At 49.2% G+C, this 22,994-nt stretch overlaps 1 protein-coding gene across 1 annotated transcript in view; it reads left to right on the top strand.

The window, feature by feature from the left end:
- LOC109886930 (junctophilin-3) overlaps positions 1-22,994 on the top strand; it is a 24,983-nt gene that overhangs the window by 884 nt on the left and 1,105 nt on the right. The window contains exons 1-5 of the mRNA XM_031820058.1: positions 1-640; positions 13,493-13,780; positions 14,004-14,508; positions 19,041-19,177; positions 21,310-22,586. The exon at positions 1-640 is cut by the window's left edge and continues 884 nt beyond it. Of these exons, the coding sequence (XP_031675918.1) occupies positions 259-640; positions 13,493-13,780; positions 14,004-14,508; positions 19,041-19,177; positions 21,310-22,586 (2,589 nt within the window). The 5' untranslated portion in view covers positions 1-258. The remainder of the gene's footprint in view (positions 641-13,492; positions 13,781-14,003; positions 14,509-19,040; positions 19,178-21,309; positions 22,587-22,994) is intronic.

Here is a 22,994-nt window from a genome sequence, read left to right on the forward strand (position 1 = left end):
CTCCATTGACAGACAGATGAAACCTCTCTCTCCGTCCCAGGTGATGTTCTCTGGACCAAGCCCTGCTCTGTACAAGATGGGGAACCTGGTTTTGATTCCATTATCATAAAACAACAACAACAACAAAGGTAAAGGGAAATACTAGGAGATCTAAACCTCCATGATTCTCCATCTTCGCCTCCCGGCCCTGATCTTTCTGTGTCAACCTGATTTTCTCTTCTTGACGTTCTGAGGATTTTGCCTAAACCTGTTTCATGCATGTCCACTGGAGGCAGGTTTGACTTTGATGACGGGGGGTCGTACTGTGGAGGGTGGGAGCAGGGCAAGGCCCATGGCCGGGGGGTCTGCACAGGGCCACAGGGTCAGGGGGAGTACGCCGGGGCCTGGAGCCACGGCTTCGAGGTCCTGGGCGTCTACACCTGGCCCAGCGGGAATTGCTACCAGGGCACGTGGGCGCAAGGGAAACGCCACGGTGTTGGCGTGGAGAGCAAGGGCCGCTGGGACTACAGGGGGGAGTGGACGCAGGGCTTCAAGGGACGCTATGGCCAACTGGAGAGCACGGTTAGCGGGGCCCGTTACGAAGGGACCTGGAGCAATGGCCTGCAGGATGGATACGGGACTGAGACGTACTCCGATGGAGGTAAGGAAGGGACACACCAAGCCATCACGCTGAGATTTCTCTTACTATGCAGCACACTTGTCTTCATTCTCTTTTGGTGTTAACCCATTATAAAACAGGTGCTATAAGGGTCACTCTACCCTCTCCTTATCCTGTACCTCTCATCCTCCTTTCAACCCTCATCCCATTGCATTCTGTTCTCTCCATCTCTTTTCATACAGTATCTCTACCTGACTCCCCTTGTATCTGAAATGGTTATCCCATATCTGAGAACTATTTCAGCTGGGATTGATAACAATATACAGGTCACCTCCCCAGTCGGCAGTAATAGGTCTGAAACATACAGAGAATCAGAGAGGAGCCCCTGCAGACTGGCACTAGATCCTAGAGAACATTCAGGACTAGGTCTGGATCTGGGCTAGCTGAATCAGAGAAGAGCCCCTGCAAACTGGCACTAGATCCCAGAGAACATTCAGGACTAGGTCTGGATCTGGGCTAGCTGAATCAGAGAGGAGCCCCTACAGACTGGCACTAGATCCTAGAGAACATTCAGGACTCTGTCTGGATCTGGGCTAGCTGAGTCAGAGAGGAACCCCTGTAGACTGGCACTAGATCCCAGAGAACATTCAGGACTAGGTCTGGATCTGGGCTAGCTGAATCAGAGAGGAGTCCCTGCAGACTGGCACTAGATCCTAGAGAACATTCAGGACTCTGTCTGGATCTGGGCTAGCTGAATCAGAGAGGAGTCCCTGCAGACTGGCACTAGATCCTAGAGAACATTCAGGACTCTGTCTGGATCTGGGCTAGCTGAGTCAGAGAGGAGCCCCTGCAGACTGGCACTAGATCCAAGAGAACATTCAGAACTCTGTCTGGATCTGGGCTAGCTGAGTCAGAGAGGAGTCCCTGTAGACTGGCACTAGATCCTAGAGAACATTCAGGACTAGGTCTGGATCTGGGCTAGCTGAATCAGAGAGGAGCCCCTGCAGACTGGCACTAGATCCTAGAGAACATTCAGGACTAGGTCTGGATCTGGGATAGGTCCTATGTGTGTGTGCAAGCTTTGCAAAGACAGAGTATGTAGGCTATATTGCTATTTCCAGTTCTGTAATAAAGTGGTGTAAGAGCAGAACACTTAATGTGGGCTAGCAGTATAGTACATGTTACCACGCAAAGACAAACAATGATGTTGCCAGTAATGTCAGCTAACTGAAATGCACCAGTGTTTTTACATGTATATAGCATCTGACTGCCTGCCATCATCTTATCTGAAGCCTGTTGAATCGTTATATCCTCTCAGCATCTCTATTCCCCAAACCTCTATTCCTCCTCCTCTATTCCCCCTCCTCTATTCCTCCCTCCTCTATTCCTCCTCCTCTATTCCTCCTCTTCTATTCCTTCATCCTCTATTCCTCCTCCTCTATTCCTCCTCCTCTATTCTCCCTCCTCTATTCCTCCTCCTCTATTCCTCCTCCTCTATTCTCCCTCCTCTATTCCCCCTCCTCTATTTCCCCCTCCTCTATTCCCCCTCCTCTATTCCTCCTCCTCTATTCCCCCTCCTCTATTCCTCCCTCCTCTATTCTCCCTCCTCTATTCTCCCTCCTCTATTCCCTCCTCTATTCTTCCTCCTCCATTCCCTCCTCCTCTATTCCCCCTCCTCTATTCCCCCTCCTCTATTCTTCCTCCTCTAATCCTCCTCCTCTATTCCCCCCTCCTTTATTTCCTCTCCTCTATTCCTCACCCCTCTATTCCTCCTCCTCTATTCCTCAACCCTCTATTCCCCTTCCTCTATTCCCCCCTCATTTATTTCCCCTCCTCTATTCCCCTTCCTCTATTCCCCCTCCTTTATTTCCTCTCCTCTATTCCTCAACCCTCTATTCCTCCTCCTCTATTCCCCCTCCTCTATTCCTCCTCCTCTATGCCTTCTCCTCTATTCCCCCTCCTCTATTCCTCCTCCTCTAATCCTCCTCCTCTATTCCCCCCTCCTTTATTTCCTCTCCTCTATTCCTCAACCCTCTATTCCTCCTCCTCTATTCCTCCCTCCTCTATTCCCCTTCCTCTATTCCCCCCTCCTTTATTTCCCCTCCTCTATTCCCCCTTCTCTATCCATCCCTCCTCTATTCCTCCTCCTCTATTCCTCCTCCTCTATGCCTTCTCCTCTATTCCCCCTCCTCTCTTCCCCCTCCTATATTCCCCCCTCCTCTCTTCCTCCTCCTCTATTCCTCCTCCTCTGTTCCCCCTCCTCTATTCCTCCTCCTCTATTCTTCCTCCTCTATTCCCCCTCTTCTATTCTTCCTCCTCTATTCCTCCTCCTCTATTCCCCCTCCTCTATCCCCCCTCTATTCCTCCTCCTCTATTCCTCCTCCTCTATTCCTCCTCCTCTATTCTTCCTCCTCTATTCCTCCTCCTCTTTGCCTTCTCCTCTATTCCTCACTCCTCTATTCCCCCTCTTCTATTCTTCCTCCTCTATTCCTCCTCCTCTATTCCCCCTCCTCTATTCCCCCTCCTCTATTCCCCCTCTTCTATTCTTCCTCCTCTATTCCTCACTCCTCTATTCCCCCTCCTCTATTCCTTCTCCTCTATGCCTCCTCCTCTATTCCCCCTCCTCTATTCCCCCTCTTCTATTCTTCCTCCTCTATGCCTCCTCCTCTATCCCCCCTTCTCTATTCCCCCCTCCTCTATTCCCCCTCCTCTTTTCCCCCTCCTCTATTCCTCTCTACTCTTTTCCCCCTCCTCTATTCCTCCCTCCTCTTTTCCCCCTCCTCTATTCCTCTCTCCTCTGTTCCCCTCCTCTATCCCCCCTCCTCTATTCCTCTCTCCTCTGTTCCCCTCCTCTATCCCCCCTCCTCTATTCCTCTCTCCTATATTCCCCCTCCTCTATCCCCCCTCCTCTATTCCTCTCTCCTCTATCCCCCCTCCTCTATTCCTCTCTCCTCTATCCCCCCTCCTCTATTCCTCTCTCCTCTGTTCCCACCCTCTATTCCTCTCTCCTCTGTTCCCCCTCCTCTATTCCTCTCTCCTCTATCCCCCCTCCTCTATTCCTCTCTCCTCTATCCCCCCTCCTCTATTCCTCTCTCCTCTGTTCCCCCTCCTCTATCCCCCTTCCTCTATTCCTCTCTCCTATATTCCCCCTCCTCTATCCCCCCTCCTCTATTCCTCTCTCCTCTGTTCCCCCTCCTCTATCCCCCTTCCTCTATTCCTCTCTCCTATATTCCCCCTCCTCTATCCCCCCTCCTCTATTCCTCTCTCCTATATTCCCCCTTCCTCTATTCCTCTCTCCTATATTCCCCCTCCTCTATTCTTCCTCCTCTATTCCCCTCTCTTCTATTCCCCTCTCCTCTATCCCCCCTCCTCTATCCCCCTTCCTCTATTCCTCTCTCCTATATTCCCCCTCCTCTATCCCCCCTCCTCTATTCCTCTCTCCTCTGTTCCCCCTCCTCTATCCCCCTTCCTCTATTCCTCTCTCCTATATTCCCCCTCCTCTATCCCCCCTCCTCTATTCCTCTCTCCTATATTCCCCCTTCCTCTATTCCTCTCTCCTATATTCCCCCTCCTCTATTCTTCCTCCTCTATTCCCCTCTCTTCTATTCCCCGCTCCTCTATTCCCCCTCCTCTATCCCCCTTCCTCTATTCCTCTCTCCTATATTCCCCCTCCTCTATCCCCCCTCCTCTATTCCTCTCTCCTCTGTTCCCCCTCCTCTATCCCCCTTCCTCTATTCCTCTCTCCTATATTCCCCCTCCTCTATCCCCCCTCCTCTATTCCTCTCTCCTCTGTTCCCCCTCCTCTATTCCTCTCTCCTCTGTTCCCCCTCCTCTATCCCCCTTCCTCTATTCCTCTCTCCTATATTCCCCCTCCTCTATTCTTCCTCTTCTATTCCCCTCTCCTCTATTCCCCCTCCTCTAATCTTCCTCTTCTATTCCCCTCTCTTCTATTCCCCTCTCTTCTATTCCCCCCTCCTCTATCCCCTCTTCTATTCCCTCTCCTCTATTCCCCCTCCTCTATTCTTCCCTACTATATACACATCCATACTCTTTCTCCCCCATCCCTCTCTCGCTCTCTGCATTACACCACAGACGCCTCTGTACTGTAAATCGCCATGGTAACGCCGAGACAGCAGGTCAGCCTGTCACTGAAGACTCTCTGTGATCTGAGCCCTGATTGGTGCTTTGGCATTGTCACTGGGGTTTTCTGACTTGGGCGCAAAGGGACAGTTTGAAATTGACTTGAGGTGGGCCGGTCCAAAATAAGGGAGGTTTGTCTAGCTTTTTGTTTTGCTTTGGGGAGGGATGGGGGATTTTAATTTATTTTTATTATTAGGCACAGGGGAGGGTAGTGCATTTTCTCCTGGTTTACATTCCCCATTTTGCAGGTTTAACAAAATAATTTATTCAATATAGCCACATTTCCTAATCTGCCTGTACGCTCCTCCCCTACCAAGGTGTTTTGGTATTTCCCTTATGCTCTACACTTTTCTACACGTTTAGTACACAGTCAACTCTATCCTGCCCTCTGTACATAGTGACAATAGTGGTAGGTGGATCGTTTGTCCAGATCTACAATAGGTTAACTAGCAATCATGCCACATATAAAATCATTCAAATCTGCATCAATTTTCTATATAAATCCACAAGAACGTAGAGGAATAACTGGCCAGGTGCTGAGGAGAGGCCAGGTACAGAGGAGAGGTCAGGTGCAGAGGAGAGGACAGGTACAGAGGAGAGGCCAGGTACAGAGGAGAGACCAGGTACAGAGGAGAGGCCAGGTACAGAGGAGAGACCAGGTACAGAGGAGAGGCCAGGTACAGAGGAGAGGTCAGGTGCAGAGGAGAGGACAGGTACAGAGGAGAGGCCAGGTGCAGAGGAGAGGCCAGGTACAGAGGAGAGGCCAGGTACAGAGGAGAGGCCAGGTACAGAGGAGAGGCCAGGTACAGAGGAGAGACCAGGTACAGAGGAGAGGCCAGAGCCTACAACAACACAATGATCCTCCCTAGACTAGCCTACAAAAACACAATGATCCTCCCTAGACTAGCCTACAACAACACACTGATCCTCCCTAGACTAGACTAGACTACAACACCACAATGATCCTCCCTAGACTAGCCTACAACACCACAATGATCCTCCCTAGACTAGACTTGCCTACAACACCACAATGATCCTCCCTAGACTAGCCTACAACAACACAAACATCCTCCCTAGACTAGCCTACAACACCACAATTATCCTCCCTAGACTAGCCTACAACAACACAATGATCCTCCCTAGACTAGCCTACAACACCACAAGGATCCTCCCTAGACTAGTCTACAACACCACAATGATCCTCCCTAGACTAGCCTACAACACCACAATGATCCTCCCTAGACTAGCCTACAACACCACAATGATCCTCCCTAGACTAGCCTACAACAACACAATGATCCTCCCTAGACTAGACTAGCCTACAACACCACAATGATCCTCCCTAGACTAGCCTACAACAACACAATGATCCTCCCTAGACTAGACGACAACAACACAATGATCCTCCCTAGACTAGACTAGCCTACATAACTACAATGATCCTCCCTAGACTAGCCTACAACACCACAATGATCCTCCCTAGACTAGCCTACAACACCACAATGATCCTCCCTAGACTAGCCTACAATACCACAATGATCCTCCCTAGACTAGCCTACAACACCACAATGATCCTCCCTAGACTAGCCTACAACACCACAATGATCCTCCCTAGACTAGCCTACAACACCACAATGATCCTCCCTAGACTAGCCTACAACACCACAATGATCCTCCCTAGACTAGCCTACAACAACACAATGATCCTCCCTAGACTAGACGACAACAACACAATGATCCTCCCTAGACTAGACTAGCCTACATAACTACAATGATCCTCCCTAGACTAGCCTACAACAACACAATGATCCTCCCTAGACTAGCCTACAACACCACAATGATACTCCCTAGACTAGCCTACAACACCACAATGATCCTCCCTAGACTAGCCTACAACAACACAATGATCCTCCCTAGACTAGCCTACAACACCACAATGATCCTCCCTAGACTAGACTAGCCTACAACAACACAATGATCCTCCCTAGACTAGACGACAACAACACAATGATCCTCCCTAGACTAGACTAGCCTACATAACTACAATGATCCTCCCTAGACTAGCCTACAACAACACAATGATCCTCCCTAGACTAGCCTACAACACCACAATGATCCTCCCTAGACTAGCCTACAACACCACAATGATCCTCCCTAGACTAGCCTACAACACCACAATGATCCTCCCTAGACTAGCCTACAACACCACAATGATCCTCCCTAGACTAGCCTACAACACCACAATGATCCTCCCTAGACTAGCCTACAACACCACAATGATCCTCCCTAGACTAGCCTACAACAACACAATGATCCTCCCTAGACTAGCCTACAACAACACAATGATCCTCCCTAGACTAGCCTACAACACCACAATGATCCTCCCTAGACTAGCCTACAACAACACAATGATCCTCCCTAGACTAGACGACAACAACACAATGATCCTCCCTAGACTAGACTAGCCTACATAACTACAATGATCCTCCCTAGACTAGCCTACAACAATACAATGATCCTCTCTAGACTAGCCTACAACACCACAATGATCCTCCCTAGACTAGACGATAACTACACAATGATCCTCCCTAGACTAGCCTACAACAACACAATGATCCTCCCTAGACTAGACGACAACAACACAATGATCCTCCCTAGACTAGCCTACAACACCACAATGATCCTCCCTAGACTAGACTAGCCTACAACACCACAATGATCCTCCCTAGACTAGCCTACATAACCACATTAAAATGAATACTGCATTATTGTTTTCAAGAGAGTGAAATACTGTAAAGTGAATGAATTGTGGGTCTACTCTTGATCTAGATAAGGCACCGTACAGGACCGTCTGGATGAATTGTGGGTCTACTCTTGATCTAGATAAGGCACCGTACAGGACCGTCTGGATGAATTGTGGGTCTACTCTTGATCTAGATAAGGCACCGTACAGGACCGTCTGGCTGTATTTTTCCTTTTGCCCGTCGTCATTCTCCCAAGTCGTCCTACATTGTGTAGCCACACAGTCTCATGCGCCCAGCAGGCCCAGTTATTCAGGAAAGATTAACGCGCGTTCTGCCTCCTTAACAATCAGAGTAGCTATTCCTTGACCTCAAACGCTTCAATATTGTCTAAATATTGGTCACTTAACTTAACTTTTAAAATGTATTCATTCAACTAGGCTACTTAAAAGGTGTCCTGTAGGCAACCTGCGCATGTTCATCCACTCCAATGTAATATAAAGAGACATCTGCTCCCCCCCCCCCCCACACACACACAGTAAATGTCAAACTGTCCCTAATCTAGGCCGTTTGATAACCAAAGCAACTCCATTGCACTAAACCGGGATGAGCCGAGAGAGGCAGGGAGGGGTGCTGGGGGAGGAAGAGAGGGAGGTAGAGTGAGGGAGGAAGAGAGGGAGGTAGAGTGAGGGAGGAAGAGAGGCAGGGAGGGGTGCCGGGGGAGGAAGAGAGGGAGGTAGAGTGAGGGAGGAAGAGAGGGAGGTAGAGTGAGGGAGGAAGAGAGGGAGGTAGAGTGAGGGAGGAAGAGAGGGAGGTAGAGTGAGGGAGGAAGAGAGGGAGGTAGAGTGAGGGAGGAAGAGAGGGAGGTTGAGTGAGGGAGGAAGAGAGGGAGGTAGAGTGAGGGAGGAAGAGAGGGAGGTAGAGTGAGGGAGGAAGAGAGGGAGGTAGAGTGAGGGAGGAAGAGAGGTAGGTAGAGTGAGGAAGAGAGGTAGGTAGCGTGAGGGAGGAAGAGAGGGAGGTAGAGTGAGGGAGGAAGAGAGGTAGAGATAGGGAAAGGTAGAGAGGTAAGAGTGAGGGAGGAAGAGAGGTAGGTAGAGTGAGGGAGGAAGAGAGGGAGTTAGAGTGAGGGAGGAAGAGAGGTAGGTAGAGTGAGGAAGAGAGGTAGGTAGCGTGAGGGAGGAAGAGAGGGAGGTAGAGTGAGGGAGGAAGAGAGGTAGAGATAGGGAAAGGTAGAGAGGTAAGAGTGAGGGAGGAAGAGAGGTAGGTAGAGTGAGGGAGGAAGAGAGGTAGAGATAGGGAGAGGTAGAGAGGTAGAGTGAGGAAGGAAGAGAGGTAGAGATAGGGAAAGGTAGAGAGAGAGAGAGAGAGAGAGAGGTAGAGTGAGGGAGGAAGAGAGGTAGGTAGAGTGAGGGAGGAAGAGAGGGAGATAGAGTGGGGGAGGAAGAGAGGTAGAGATAGGGAAAGGTAGAGAGAGAGAGGTCAATAAGTGATGCAGAGGGGACCATGGAAACCAGATCCGTGGCTGCTGTATCGGTGTAGCTAGAGGTTGTTTACCAGCGTAGCCTGTAGTCTAATATCAGATGTACCGCAATGGTTTACATACCAGCAGATAACCTTGGTGTTATTTGGTTTATGAAGTAGCGGAGACGACCGTAATAACACTCCAGAATTAGATAAAAAATAAATCAAAATAAAGACTGCGTCACGAGAGAGAGCACCTCTCTCTTTTCGGTCTCTCACCTGGGAGATTAATATAGCACGAACGAGCTGACACATTTTCCACAACCCAATAAACGTGCTATTGTCGCTATACCAACAGCTACACCTGTAATATCGTGTGTAGTGTAGGCTAATAACATGAATCGGTATTTACATTGGGTCGGCGCAGCATAGCTTTGTCTATTGCGATCTGCATTTCAGCACCATGGACAGGTCCCGATCTCTTCCACTTTGACAGACACACCACAGCGAAGGTTCACGACATGTCATTCCTCTGTTATTAGATGATTGAAATGGAGGTGACATACCGTTTATTAGGCCTATCCTCCCGGACACTAAAACGTGAATATGTTCGCGTTAAAAGCCTCACTACTGAAATGAGATGGAAACGCTCTTTAAACAATCCACTGTATAAAACATAAGATAAAAACGGATCATTATTTGCGGTCGGGCTTCAGCCAAGTTGTGAAATAAAACCTAATATCTTAGTTTTAATCAATGGAAAATGAAAAGTATGATTTTGCCTGAGGTAGAGAGCATTGCGGTCCGTGATATTTAACCTGTTGTCATCACATGATGTGCTGTCCAATATATTTAAAAGGTTGTCATGACGTGATGTGCGGTCCATGATATTTAAACGGTTGCCATGGCGTGTTGTCATGACGTGATGTGCGGTCCATGATATTTAAACGGTTGCCATGGCGTGTTGTCATGACGTGTTGTCATGACGTGATGTGCGGTCCATGATATTTAAACTGTTGTCATGACGTGATGTGCGGCCATGATATTTAACCCCTGTGTGGCGTTCATGTTTTTGTTATTCTCCCGATCTTCTCGGGTCTGATGGTCTGATGGACCCACAACATTATTGGGTTTTTAAAACAATTCAGCCATAACAATTTAAGTCAACATACTTAATACTAAATACTTAGATGTTGACTGATATCAATTCCAAGCAGTATAGACAGCATACATGGCTAATATTTACAATTTATCTCTGTTAGATCACACTTATCAATAAAAGTGCTATTCTTTTTTTAAATAAAATGTCATTACAATCAAGACATGGGTGGAATAAATCATGTTTATCTTGAACAAATATAAATGAAACAAGGTTTTCATCACTATTGATGTTTATTGCGTTGAACTGAACAAATTGGAAGGACAAATTTTACATACAGTATTTTATGGAAATGATAAATGAGCCCCATTGAACACAAATGAAGGCCAGTTGACCACATGAGAGACAGAGTTTCTGTGTTTTGCAAATGTATTTATATAAGGGCACAAGACTAGACCCAGATGCAGACACGTAATCCAACACGCAGACACGCAATCCAACACGCAGACACGCAATCCAACACGCAGACACGCAATCCAACACGCAGACACGCAATCCAACACGCAGACACGCAATCCAAAACGCAGACACGCAATCCAACACGCAGACACGCAATCCAACACGCAGACACACAATCCAACACGCAGACACGCAATCCAACACGCAGACACGCAATCCAACACGCAGACACGCAATCCAACACGCAGACACGCAATCCAACACGCAGACACGCAATCCAACACGCAAACACGCAATCCAACACACAGACACGCAATCCAACACGCAGACACGCAATCCAACACGCAGACACGCAATCCAACACGCAGACACACAATCCAACACGCTGACACGCAATCCAACACACAGACACGCAATCCAACACACAGACACACAATCCAACACGCTGACACGCAATCCAACACGCAGACACGCAATGCAACATGCAGACACGCAATCCAACACGCAAACACGCAATCCAACACGCAAACACGCAATCCAACACGCAAACACGCAATCCAACACGCAGACACGCAATCCAACACGCAAACACGCAATCCAACACGCAAACACACAATCCAACACGCTGACACGCAATCCAACACACAGACACACAATCCAACACACAGACACGCAATCCAACACACAGACACACAATCCAACACACAGACACGCAATCCAACACGCAAACACACAATCCAACACGCAGACACGCAATCCAACACGCAAACACACAATCCAACACGCAGACACGCAATCCAACACGCAGACACGCAATCCAACACGCAGACACGCAATCCAACAGGGAGTAGGTAAGAGAATGGTCGTGGACAGAACCAGTTCAGAGTCCAGGAGGTACAGAGTGGCAGGCAGGCGGGTACAGAGTGGCAGGCAGGCTCGAGGTCAGGGCAGGTAGAATGGTCAGGCCGGCCCGAGGTCAGGGCAGGTAGAATGGTCAGGCAGGCTCGAGGTCAGGGGAGGTAGAATGGTCAGGCAGGCCCGAGGTCAGGGCAGGTAGAATGGTCAGGCCGGCTCGAGGTCAGGGCAGGTAGAATGGTCAGGCAGGCTCGAGGTCAGGGCAGGTAGAATGGTCAGGCAGGCTCGAGGTCAGAGCAGGTAGAATGGTCAGGCAGGCCCGAGGTCAGGGCAGGTAGAATGGTCAGGCAGGCTCGAGGTCAGGAAAGGTAGAATGGTCAGGCAGGCTCGAGGTCAGGGCAGGTAGAATGGTCAGGCAGGCTCGAGGTCAGGGCAGGTAGAATGGTCAGGCCGGCTCGAGGTCAGGGCAGGTAGAATGGTCAGGCAGGCTCGAGGTCAGGGCAGGCAGAATGGTCAGGCAGGCTCGAGGTCAGGGCAGGCAGAATGGTCAGGCAGGCTCGAGGTCAGGGCAGGTAGAATGGTCAGGCAGGCTCGAGGTCAGGGCAGGCAGAATGGTCAGGCAGGCTCGAGGTCAGGGCAGGTAGAATGGTCAGGCCGGCTCGAGGTCAGGGCAGGCAGAATGGTTAGGCAGGCTCGAGGTCAGGGCAGGCAGAATGGTCAGGTACGCTAGAGGTCAGGGCAGACAGAATGGTCAGGCAGGCTCGAGGTCAGGGCAGGCAGAATGGTCAGGCAGGCTCGAGGTCAGGGCAGGCAGAATGGTCAGGCAGGCTCGAGGTCAGGGCAGGCAGAATGGTCAGGCAGGCTCGAGGTCAGGGCAGGCAGAATGGTCAGACAGGCTCGAGGTCAGGGCAGGCAGAATGGTCAGGCAGGCTCGAGGTCAGGGCAGGCAGAATGGTCAGGCAGGCTCGAGGTCAGGACAGGCAGAATGGTCAGGCAGGCTCGAGGTCAGGGCAGGCAGAATGGTCAGGCAGGCGGGTACGGAGTCCAGAAAACGGGCAAAGGGTCAAAAAATAATGAGGACTAGAAAAAGAGAAGAGAAGCAGGAGTAGGGAAAAACACTGGTTGACTTGAAAAACATACAAGACGAACTGGCACAGAGAGACAGGAAACACAGGGATAAATACACTGGTACAGAGAGACAGGAAACACAGGGATAAATACACTGGTACAGAGAGACAGGAAACACAGGGATAAATACACTGGTACAGAGAGACAGGAAACACAGGGATATATACACTGGGGCAGAGAGACAGGAAACACAGGGATAAATACACTGGGACAGAGAGACAGGAAACACAGGGATAAATACACTGACACAGAGAGACAGGAAACACAGGGATAAATACACTGGTACAGAGAGACAGGAAACACAGGGATAAATACACTGGTACAGAGAGACAGGAAACACAGGGATAAATACACTGGGACAGAGAGACAGGAAACACAGGGATAAATACACTGGTACAGAGAGACAGGAAACACAGGGATAAATACACTGGCACAGAGAGACAGGAAACACAGGGATAAATACACTGACACAGAGAGACAGGAAACACAGGGATAAATACATTGACACAGAGAGACAGGAAACACAGGGATAAATACACTGGGACAGAGAGACAGGAAACACAGGGATATATACACTGGCACAGAGAGACAGGAAACACAGGGATAAATACATTGACACAGAGAGACAGGAAACACAGGGATAAATACACTGGCACAGAGAGACAGGAAACACAGGGATAAATACACTGACACAGAGAGACAGGAAACACAGGGATAAATACATTGACACAGAGAGACAGGAAACACAGGGATAAATACACCGGGGATAATAAGCGACACCTGAAGGGGGTGGAGACAATCACAAGACAGGTGAAACAGATCAGCGTGTGACAATTAATTGCACTTGATGTATGTGTACTATGACTTCCTGTCCTTCTTGGGCCCACACACATCACAACGCTTCTTCTTGTTGCTTGTGGCTGTAATCTAGAATAATGAAATGACCTATTGTGGTGCAATGCATGCCCTCAGATCGCCCTATAATTTGACCCCTGTGACTCTCTCCTATAGGTACGTTCCAGGGCCAGTGGCTGGGGGGGATGCGGCACGGCTATGGGGTCCGGCAGAGCGTGCCATACGGCATGGCGGCCGTCATCCTCTACCCACTCCGCACGTCCATAAACTCCCTCCGCTCAGAGCACAGCCACGGCCCCCCCACCACGCTGGAGGACGGCGCCGGGACCGCCGTCTCGCCTGCCGACGGGGTGGTGGGGGGCGGGCTGGTCGGGAGTCCCGTGGGGAGGGGGGGCTTCGCTCTGACTGCGCCCAGCGAGGCGGACCGTCGGGGGAAGAGGAAAGGTGAGACTCCTGATGTGCTGTTTGTGGGCAGCTGGTCGGGTTCTATGAGCTAATACTTCAATATCCATTAGCCCTGCTTTTCTAGTCCAATCTATTGGTACTTTGACATGGACTTATTGTTATTACGTCACGCTTGTGTTTGTATGTCAATTGTCCATTTCTGTAAAGTTGCATCGTATCGTATTTTGTAGGATAAATAACGTCGTGTCGTTTCATATCCCAGGCCGTTTCCGCCAGTCGATCCTGAGTGGTCTGAAGCTGCGTCGCTCCGAGTCCAAGAGTTCCCTGGCCAGCCAGCTGAGTAAACAGAGCTCGTTCTGCAGCGAGGCCGGCATGAGCACCGTCTCCTCTGCCGCCTCCGACATACACTCCAACGCTAGCCAGGACGGCGAGCAGGGCGCTCCTGTGGATGCCACGGTCACCGAGGCCTACGCCGGCGAGTGGCGCAGTGACCAGCGGGCGGGTTGGGGCGTGAGCCGGCGCTCCGACGGTCTACGCTACGAGGGGGAGTGGGTGGCCAACAAGCGCCATGGTTACGGCTGTACAACGTTCCCTGACAGCACCAAAGAGGAGGGGAAGTACAAGCAGAACGCGCTGGTCAGCGGGAAGCGGAAGAACCTGATTCCTCTGAGAGCCAGTAAGATCAGGGAGAAGGTGGAGCGGGCTGTGGAAGCGGCTGAGAAGGCTGCAGACATTGCCAAGCAGAAGGCAGAGATCGCCCTGTCCAGGTGAGACACAGACCCATGGTGTTGATCTCTGTTGCTGTGGTAACAGTAGTCAGGGTTAGAGCTAGCTGCAGACATCGCCAAGCAGAAGGCAGAGATCGCCCTGTCCAGGTGAGAAACAGACCCATGGTGTTGATCTCTGTTGCTGTGGTAACAGTAGTGGGGTTAGAGCTGGGGGTAAGGTTAGGTTTAGGTTAGGGACCCGGAGATCTCTGTTGCTGTGGTAACAGTAGTCAGGTTAGAGCTAAGGGTAATGTTAGGCTTAGGTTATGGAGCCGGAAATCTCTGTTGCTGTGGTAACAGTAGTCAGGTTAGAGCTAAGGCTAAGGTTAGGCTTAGGTTAGGGAGCCGGAGATCTCTGTTGCTGTGGTAACAGTAGTCAGGTTAGAGCTAGGGGTAAGGTTAGGCTTAGGTTAGGGAGCCGGAGATCTCTGTTGCTGTGGTAACAGTAGTCAGGTTAGAGCTAGGGGTAAGGTTAGGCTTAGGTTAGGGAGCCGGAGAAGGTGGCCAACATCTTTGTCTTTGACAAGTGCACTTAAAGATTCTCTGTTATCTTGCGATGTGCCAAATGGGCCGGTTTCCAGACTAAAAGGCCTAGTTGAGAATATCCATGAAAGGTTGTTTTTAAGTCCAGAAATAGGTTTCATCTGGGTCAGGTGAACTGTCCCCAGGGGTCCGATAGACCTGTAGTCTCAGCAACTCTTCAAGCAGTATGGTTGTACCGTACTGAGGTAACAGGTCAGGTAAACTGTCCCCAGGGGTCCGATAGACCTGTAGTCTCAGCAACTCTTCAAGCAGTATGGTTGTACCATACTGAGGTAACAGGTCAGACAAATTCTGAAGTTGTTCACCAAGCAAGTAAACCATTTCCTTAGAAAAACGAACCCATGCAGATTGATTGTTTTGGATGACTGTATTATTACAATGGATGGCTGTTCTGTCCTGTTGGGATCATGGTGATACAGTGGATGGCTGAGCTGTCCTGTTAGGATCAGTGATACAGTGGATGTCTGTTCTGTCCTGTTGGAACCATGGTGATACAGTGGATGGCTGAGCTGTCCTGTTGGGATCATGGTGATACAGTGGATGGCTGAGCTGTCCTGTTAGGATCAGTGATACAGTGGATGTCTGTTCTGTCCTGTTGGGATCATGGTGATACAGTGGATGTCTGTTCTGTCCTGTTGGGACCATTGTGATACAGTGGATGGCTGAGCTGTCCTGTTGGGATCATGGTGATACAGTGGTTGGCTGAGCTGTCCTATTCGGACCATGGTGATACAGTGGATGGCTGTTCTGTCCTGTTGGGACCATGGTGATACAGTGGATGGCTGAGCTGTCCTGTTGGGATTATGGTGATACAGTGGATGGCTGTTCTGTCCTGTTGGGACCATGGTGATACAGTGGATGGCTGAGCTGTCCTGTTAGGATCATGGTGATACAGTGGATGGCTGAGCTGTCCTGTTAGGATCATGGTGATTCAGTGGATGGCTGTTCTGTCCTGTTAGGATCTGTTTGTGGAAACATTCCACTCCTTGCCAATCCTTGTCATGTCAAACACATTTGACCCAAGGAGAGGAATGTTAGCAGAAAACAGGTTCTCGATGTCATTCTAGTATAAAATCCATCCATAAAATGGATGAAAAGGGCTGAACAGAAAACCAGGCCAATTACCGGAATGTTCCGGGGAAATATTATACTCACTGGAGGAACAGTCTGAAAAAGAGAACCATCCTGATAAAGAAGAAAACCCAGGCCAGACAGATACAGGGTGTAAACAACAGTCCTTAAGGCAACACACAACACAAAACCCAGGCCAGACAGATACAGGGTGTAAACAACAGTCCTTAAGGCAACACACAACACAAAACCCAGGCCAGACAGATTCAGGGTGTAAACAACAGTCCTTAAGGCAACACACAACACAAAACCCAGGCCAGACAGATACAGGGTGTAAACAACAGTCCTTAAGGCAACACAAAACCCAGGCCAGACAGATACAGGGTGTAAACAACAGTCCTTAAGGCAACACACAACACAAAACCCAGGCCAGACAGATACAGGGTGTAAACAACAGTCCTTAAGGCAACACACAACACAAAACCCAGGCCAGACAGATACAGGGTGTAAACAACAGTCCTTAAGGCAACACACGACACAAAACCCAGGCCAGATAGATACATGGTGTAAACAACAGTCCTTAAGGCAACACACAACACAAAACCCAGGCCAGACAGATACAGGTTGTAAACAACAGTCCTTAAGGCAACACACAACCCAGGCCAGACAGATACAGGGTGTAAACAACAGTCCTTATGGCAACACAAAACCCAGGCCAGACAGATACAGGGTGTAAACAACAGTCCTTAAGGCAACACACAACACAAAACCCAGGCCAGACAGATTCAGGGTGTAAACAACAGTCCTTAAGGCAACACACAACACAAAACCCAGGCCAGACAGATACAGGGTGTAAACAACAGTCCTTAAGGCAACACAAAACCCAGGCCAGACTGATACAGGGTGTAAACAACAGTCTTTAAGGCAACACACAGCAGAAAACCCAGGCCAGACAGATACAGGGTGTAAACAACAGTCCTTAAAGCAACACAAAACCCAGGACAGACAGATTTAGGGTGTAAACAACAGTCCTTATGGCAACACAAAACCCAGGCCAGATAGATACATGGTGTAAACAACAGTCCTTAAGGCAACACACAACACAAAACCCAGGCCAGACAGATACAGGTTGTAAACAACAGTCCTTAAGGCAACACACAACCCAGGCCAGACAGATACAGGGTGTAAACAACAGTCCTTATGGCAACACAAAACCCAGGACAGACAGATTCAGGGTGTAAACAACAGTCCTTATGGCAACACAGAACCCAGGCCAGACAGATTCAGGGTGTAAACAACAGTCCTTAACGCAACACAAAACCCAGGCCAGACAGATACAGGGTCTAAACAACAGTCCTTAAGGCAACACACAGCACAAAACCCAGGCCAGACAGATACAGGGTGTAAAAACAACCGTCCTTAAGGCAACACACAACACAAAACCCATGCCAGACAGATACAGGGTGTAAACAACAGTCCTTAAGGCAACACACAACACAAAACCCAGGCCAGACAGATACAGGGTGTAAACAACAGTCCTTAAGGCAACACAAAACCCAGGCCAGACTGATACAGGGTGTAAACAACAGTCTTTAAGGCAACACACAGCAGAAAACCCAGGCCAGACAGATACAGGGTGTAAACAACAGTCCTTAAAGCAACACACAGCACAAAACCCAGGCCAGACAGATACAGGGTGTAAACAACAGTCCTTATGGCAACACAAAACCCAGGACAGACAGATTCAGGGTGTAAACAACAGTCCTTATGGCAACACAAAACCCAGGCCAGACAGATTCAGGGTGTAAACAACAGTCCTTAACGCAACACAAAACCCAGGCCAGACAGATACAGGGTGTAAACAACAGTCCTTAAGGCAACACACAGCACAAAACCCAGGCCAGACAGATACAGGGTGTAAAAACAACCGTCCTTAAGGCAACACACAACACAAAACCCAGGCCAGACAGATTCAGGGTGTAAACAACAGTCCATAAGGCAACACACAACACAAAACCCAGGCCAGACAGATACAGGGTGTAAACAACAGTCCTTAAGGCAACACACAACACAAAACCCAGGCCAGACAGATACAGGGTGTAAACAACAGTCCTTAAGGCAACACACAGCACAAAACCCAGGCCAGACAGATACAGGGTGTAAACAACAGTCCTTAAGGCAACACACAGCACTAAGACAATCTACACACATATTTAAATCTACAACCAGCATCTACATCAAGTATTTTAATATCTCTGTCTCTGTCTCTCTCTTTCTCTGTGTCTTTCTCTCTGTGTCTCTCTCTCTCTGTCTGTCTCTCTCTGTCAATCTCTGTCTCTGTCTCTGTCTCTCTCTCTTTGTCTGTGTCTTTCTCTCTGTGTCTCTCTCTCTCTCTCTCTCTGTCTCTCTCTGTCAATCTCTGTCTCTGTCTCTCTCTCTCTCTCTGTCAATCTCTGTCTCTGTCTCGCTCTCTTTCTCTGTGTCTCTCTCTGTCTCTCTCTGTCAATCTGTCTCTGTCTCTCTCTTTCTCTGTGTCTCTCTCTCTGTCTGTCTCTCTCTGTCAATCTCTGTCTGTCTCTCTCTTTCTCTGTCTTTCTCTCTGTGTCTCTCTCTCTCTCTCTGTCTGTCTCTCTCTGTCAATCTCTGTCTCTGTCTCTCTCTCTCTCTCTCTGTCTCTGTCTCGCTCTCTTTCTCTGTGTCTCTCTGTGTCTCTCTCTGTCTCTCTCTGTCAATCTGTCTCTGTCTCTCTCTGTCAATCTCTGTCTCTCTCTCTCTTTCTCTGTGTCTTTCTCTCTGTGTCTCTCTCTCTCTCTCTGTCTCTCTCTGTCAATCTCTGTCTCTGTCTCTGTCTCGCTCTCTTTCTCTGTGTCTCTCTCTGTCAATCTGTCTCTCTGTCTCTCTGTCTCTCTGTCTCTCAGGATGAGCCACGCAAGGGGAAAGGCGGATGCAGCTGAAGGTGTGGCCCTGAAGGCTAGCGAAGAATGTCGGATGGCCAGGGTCGCTGCCAAGGAACTCTCGCCGTCATTCCATATCCATGGAAACGGTGAATCCAACGGTGAGTCAATCACAGAGAAATTGACTTAGCTACAGTAACTACTGTACACATGCCCAACCAGGCAGAGAAAAACAATTCAAATCGTTGTAGAATTTGAAGTAACTTTATTGGAACTTTCTTTACAGACAATCTGGGTTGGATTCAGTCAGTAGTGTACCCAAATTCTAAGTCTCATTATCTTGTCCTCTTCCCTGAGTTAACACAGTACAGGGTGTACTGTACTGTGTAATATTACCTGTGTTACTTGAATTAACACAGTAATCTAGCTGTGTAATCCTGATGTACAATACCAGTCAAAAGTTTTACAACATCTACTCATTCTCGGATTTTTCTTTCTTTTTTAAAAACTATTTTCTACATTGTAGAATAATAGTCAAGACATCCACACTATGACATAACACATATGGATACATGTAGTAACCAAAAAAAGTGTTAAACAAATGAAAATATATTTTAGATTTTAGATTCTTCAAAGAAGCCACCCTTTGCCTTGATGACAGTTTTGCAAACTCTCAACCAGCTTCACCTGGAATGCTTTTTCAACAGTCTTGAAGGAGTTCCCAGCACTTGTTGGCTGCTTTTCCTTCACTCTGCGGTCCAGATCATCCCAAGCCATCTCAATTGGGTTGAGGTTGGGTGATTGTGTAGGCCAGGTCATCGGATGCAGCACTCCATCACTCTCCTTCTTGGTCAAATAGCCCTTACACAGACTGGAGGTGTGTGGGGTCATTGTCCTGTTGAAAAACAAATGATAGTCCCACTAAGTGCAAACCCTGCAGAATGCTGTGGTGGCCATGCTGGTTAAGTGTGCCTTGAATTCGAAAACAATCACAAACAGTGTCACCAGCAAAGCACCCCCACATCAACATACCTCCTCCTCCATGCTTCACGGTGGGAACCACACATGCGGAGATCATCCGTTCACCTACTCTGCGTCTCACAAAGACACAGTGGTTGGAACTCAAAATCTCAACTTTGGACTCATCAGACCAAAGGACAGATTCCCACCAGTCTGATGTACATTGCTCATCTTCTTGGCCCAAACAGGTATCTTCTTCTTATTGCTGTCCTTTAGTAGTGGTTTCTTTGCAGAAATTCAACCATGAAGAACTGATTCTCACAGTCTCCTCTGAACAGTTGATGTTGAGATGTGTCTGTTACTTGAACTCTGTGAAGCATTTATTTGGTCTGCAATCTGAGGTGCAGTTAACTCTAAGGAACTTCTCCTCTGCAGCAGAGGTAACTCTGGGTCTTCCTTTCCTGTGGTGGTCCTCATGAGAGACAATTTCATCACAGCACTTGATGGTTTTTGTGACTTCACTTTCATGCCTTGAAGCAATGGTGGACTGTCATTTCTCTTTGCTTATTTGAGCTGTTCTTGCCATAATATGGACTTGGTCTTTTATCAAATAGGGCCATCTTCTGTATATCACCCTATACCATGTCACAACACAACTGATTGGCTCAAACACATTTAAAGGAAAGAAATTCCACAAACTAACTTTTAACAAGGCAAACCGTTTAACTGAAAATGCATTCCAGGTGACAACCTCATGGTTGAGAGAATGCCAAGAGTGTGCCAAGCTGTCATCAAGGCAAAGGGTGGCTACTTTGAAGAATATGAAATATAAAATATATTTTGATTTGTTTAACACTCTTTTGGTTACTACATGATTCCATATGTGTTATCTCATAGTTCTGATGTCTTCACTATTATTCTACAATGTAGAAAATAGTGAAGAAATAAATAAAAACCCTGGAATGAGTCGGTGTGTCCAAACTGATACCCTGGAATGAGTCGGTGTGTCCAAACTGATACCCTGGAATGAGTCGGTGTGTCCAAACTGATACCCTGGAATGAGTCGGTGTGTCCAAACTGATACCCTGGAATGAGTCGGTGTGTCCAAACTGATACCCTGGAATGAGTCGGTGTGTCCAAACTGATACCCTGGAATGAGTCGGTGTGTCCAAACTGATGACTGGTACTGTATGTCTGGTGGATCTCTGCCAAATCCCCTCTTTCATTGTGTTTTGTCTCTTCCCGCCTGTCTGCCTTTCTGCCTGTCTGTCTGCCTGTCTGCCTGTCTGCCTGTCTGCCTGTCTGCCTGTCTGTCTGCCTGTCTGTGAGTCAGGTCTGGAGTGCCAGCGGCCCAATAAGCACCAGGACAACAAAGACCACGAGATCATTTCCACGGGAACTGACAGTCCTGAGCTGTGCACCCCGGACACCACGCCTCCCTTGATAACGCCTGACCTCAGCCCAGTCCTGAGCGTCCCCCCCTCACCCCCCCGCAGCCCGCCGACCTCTAAACAAGGCCACTCTCTCCGTCCCAGAAACGCCTGCTTCATGCGGCAGAGCGCTGTGGACGACCAGGGAGGAGGAGCAGAGATACAGGTGCTAGTGGAGGGGCGGGGCATGGATTTCCAGAGGGGAGGAGCTAACAACTGGACAGAGGACATGTATCCAGACCGGGGGGGTCACAGCAGCCAATCCACCACCCCGTCTCTACTGGAGGAGCAGGAGGGACAAATTAACGGCCACCAGCAGGCCCCGTCCAACCACAAACCGAGGGAGAAGGCCTCGACCAACCACAAGTCCCGGGAGCACACTTCCTCTTCCTATAGGTCGTGGGAGCACTCCTCCTCGTACAACCAGAAGCCCTCAAAGCACACCTCATCCAATCACAAGTCGAGGGAGTACATGCAATCCAATCACAAAACATGGGATCATTCCTCCTCCTCCACCAATCACAGGGCCTGTGAGAATGCCTCTTCCAATTACAAGCAGCAGGTGCACATTTCATCCAATCACAAAGCCTTGGAGCATAACCTGTCCAATCACAAGACTTCTGAGCATGCTTCTTCCAATCACAAGTCGTGCCAAGATTATACCTGCTCCAATCACATCCCAAAGGACAATGTCTCCTCAGCCAATCACAACGACCCCCGAGAGCATGTGTACTCCAACCACCACTCCAAGCAGCAGCACATCTCATCCAATCACAAGCTTAGCAAGCATGCCTTGCCCGACCCCGGGCTCGACAGCCCCGCAGTGGGCTGGACTGCCGAAGGCGCCCTGCAGTGGAGCCCTGCCCACTCGCGCCTCATGGACCGAGAGGAAGAGGAGGACAGGCTGGGAGACTACACAGTAGACATGAGGTTCCAGCCCCTGGACTCCACTACCCAGATGTCCCCTGGCCATTGCCCCAAAAGCAGGCTGCGCCCGCGGGGCCTGCGGCCTGTCAAGGAGGGCTCCATGGACTCTGTACAGATGCTGGACACTCTGAATGTGGGGGCGGAGCAGGAGGAGTGGCCCCTGCACAGGGACCTCACTCTCTCCCCGCCTCTCAAGTCTCAGCCAATCACCTTGGAGCAGGATGGGGAGCACCACACCCTCAAATCAAACTCAGTGAGTGATTTATTGGTATCAGATTGATCTGTAAACTGGACCTCAGGTTTTAAATACTGATACTATACTCTTAACTGTAGAATGAAGTCTGAGAATTAACACTTTCTCTGTCTTCTCTCTCCTACCGTCTCTCTCCTCTCTCCTCCCGTCTCTCTCCTCTCTCCTCCCGTCTCTCTCTCTCTCGCTCTCTCCTCTTGTCTATCTCTCTCCTCTGTTCTCCTTTCTCTCTCTCTCTCCTCTCTCCTCCTTTCTCTCTCTCTCTCTCTCTCTCTCTCTCTCTCCTCCTGTCTCTCTCTCTCTCCTCTCCTCTCTCCTCCTTTCTCTCTCTCTCTCCTCTCTCCACCTGTCTCTTCTCTCTCTTCCTGTCTCTCTCTCCTCTCCTCTCTCCTCCTTTCTCTCTCTCTCTCC

The sequence above is a fragment of the Oncorhynchus kisutch genome, unplaced genomic scaffold, assembly GCF_002021735.2.
Source record: "Oncorhynchus kisutch isolate 150728-3 unplaced genomic scaffold, Okis_V2 scaffold2951, whole genome shotgun sequence".
Lineage (NCBI taxonomy): Eukaryota > Metazoa > Chordata > Actinopteri > Salmoniformes > Salmonidae > Oncorhynchus > Oncorhynchus kisutch.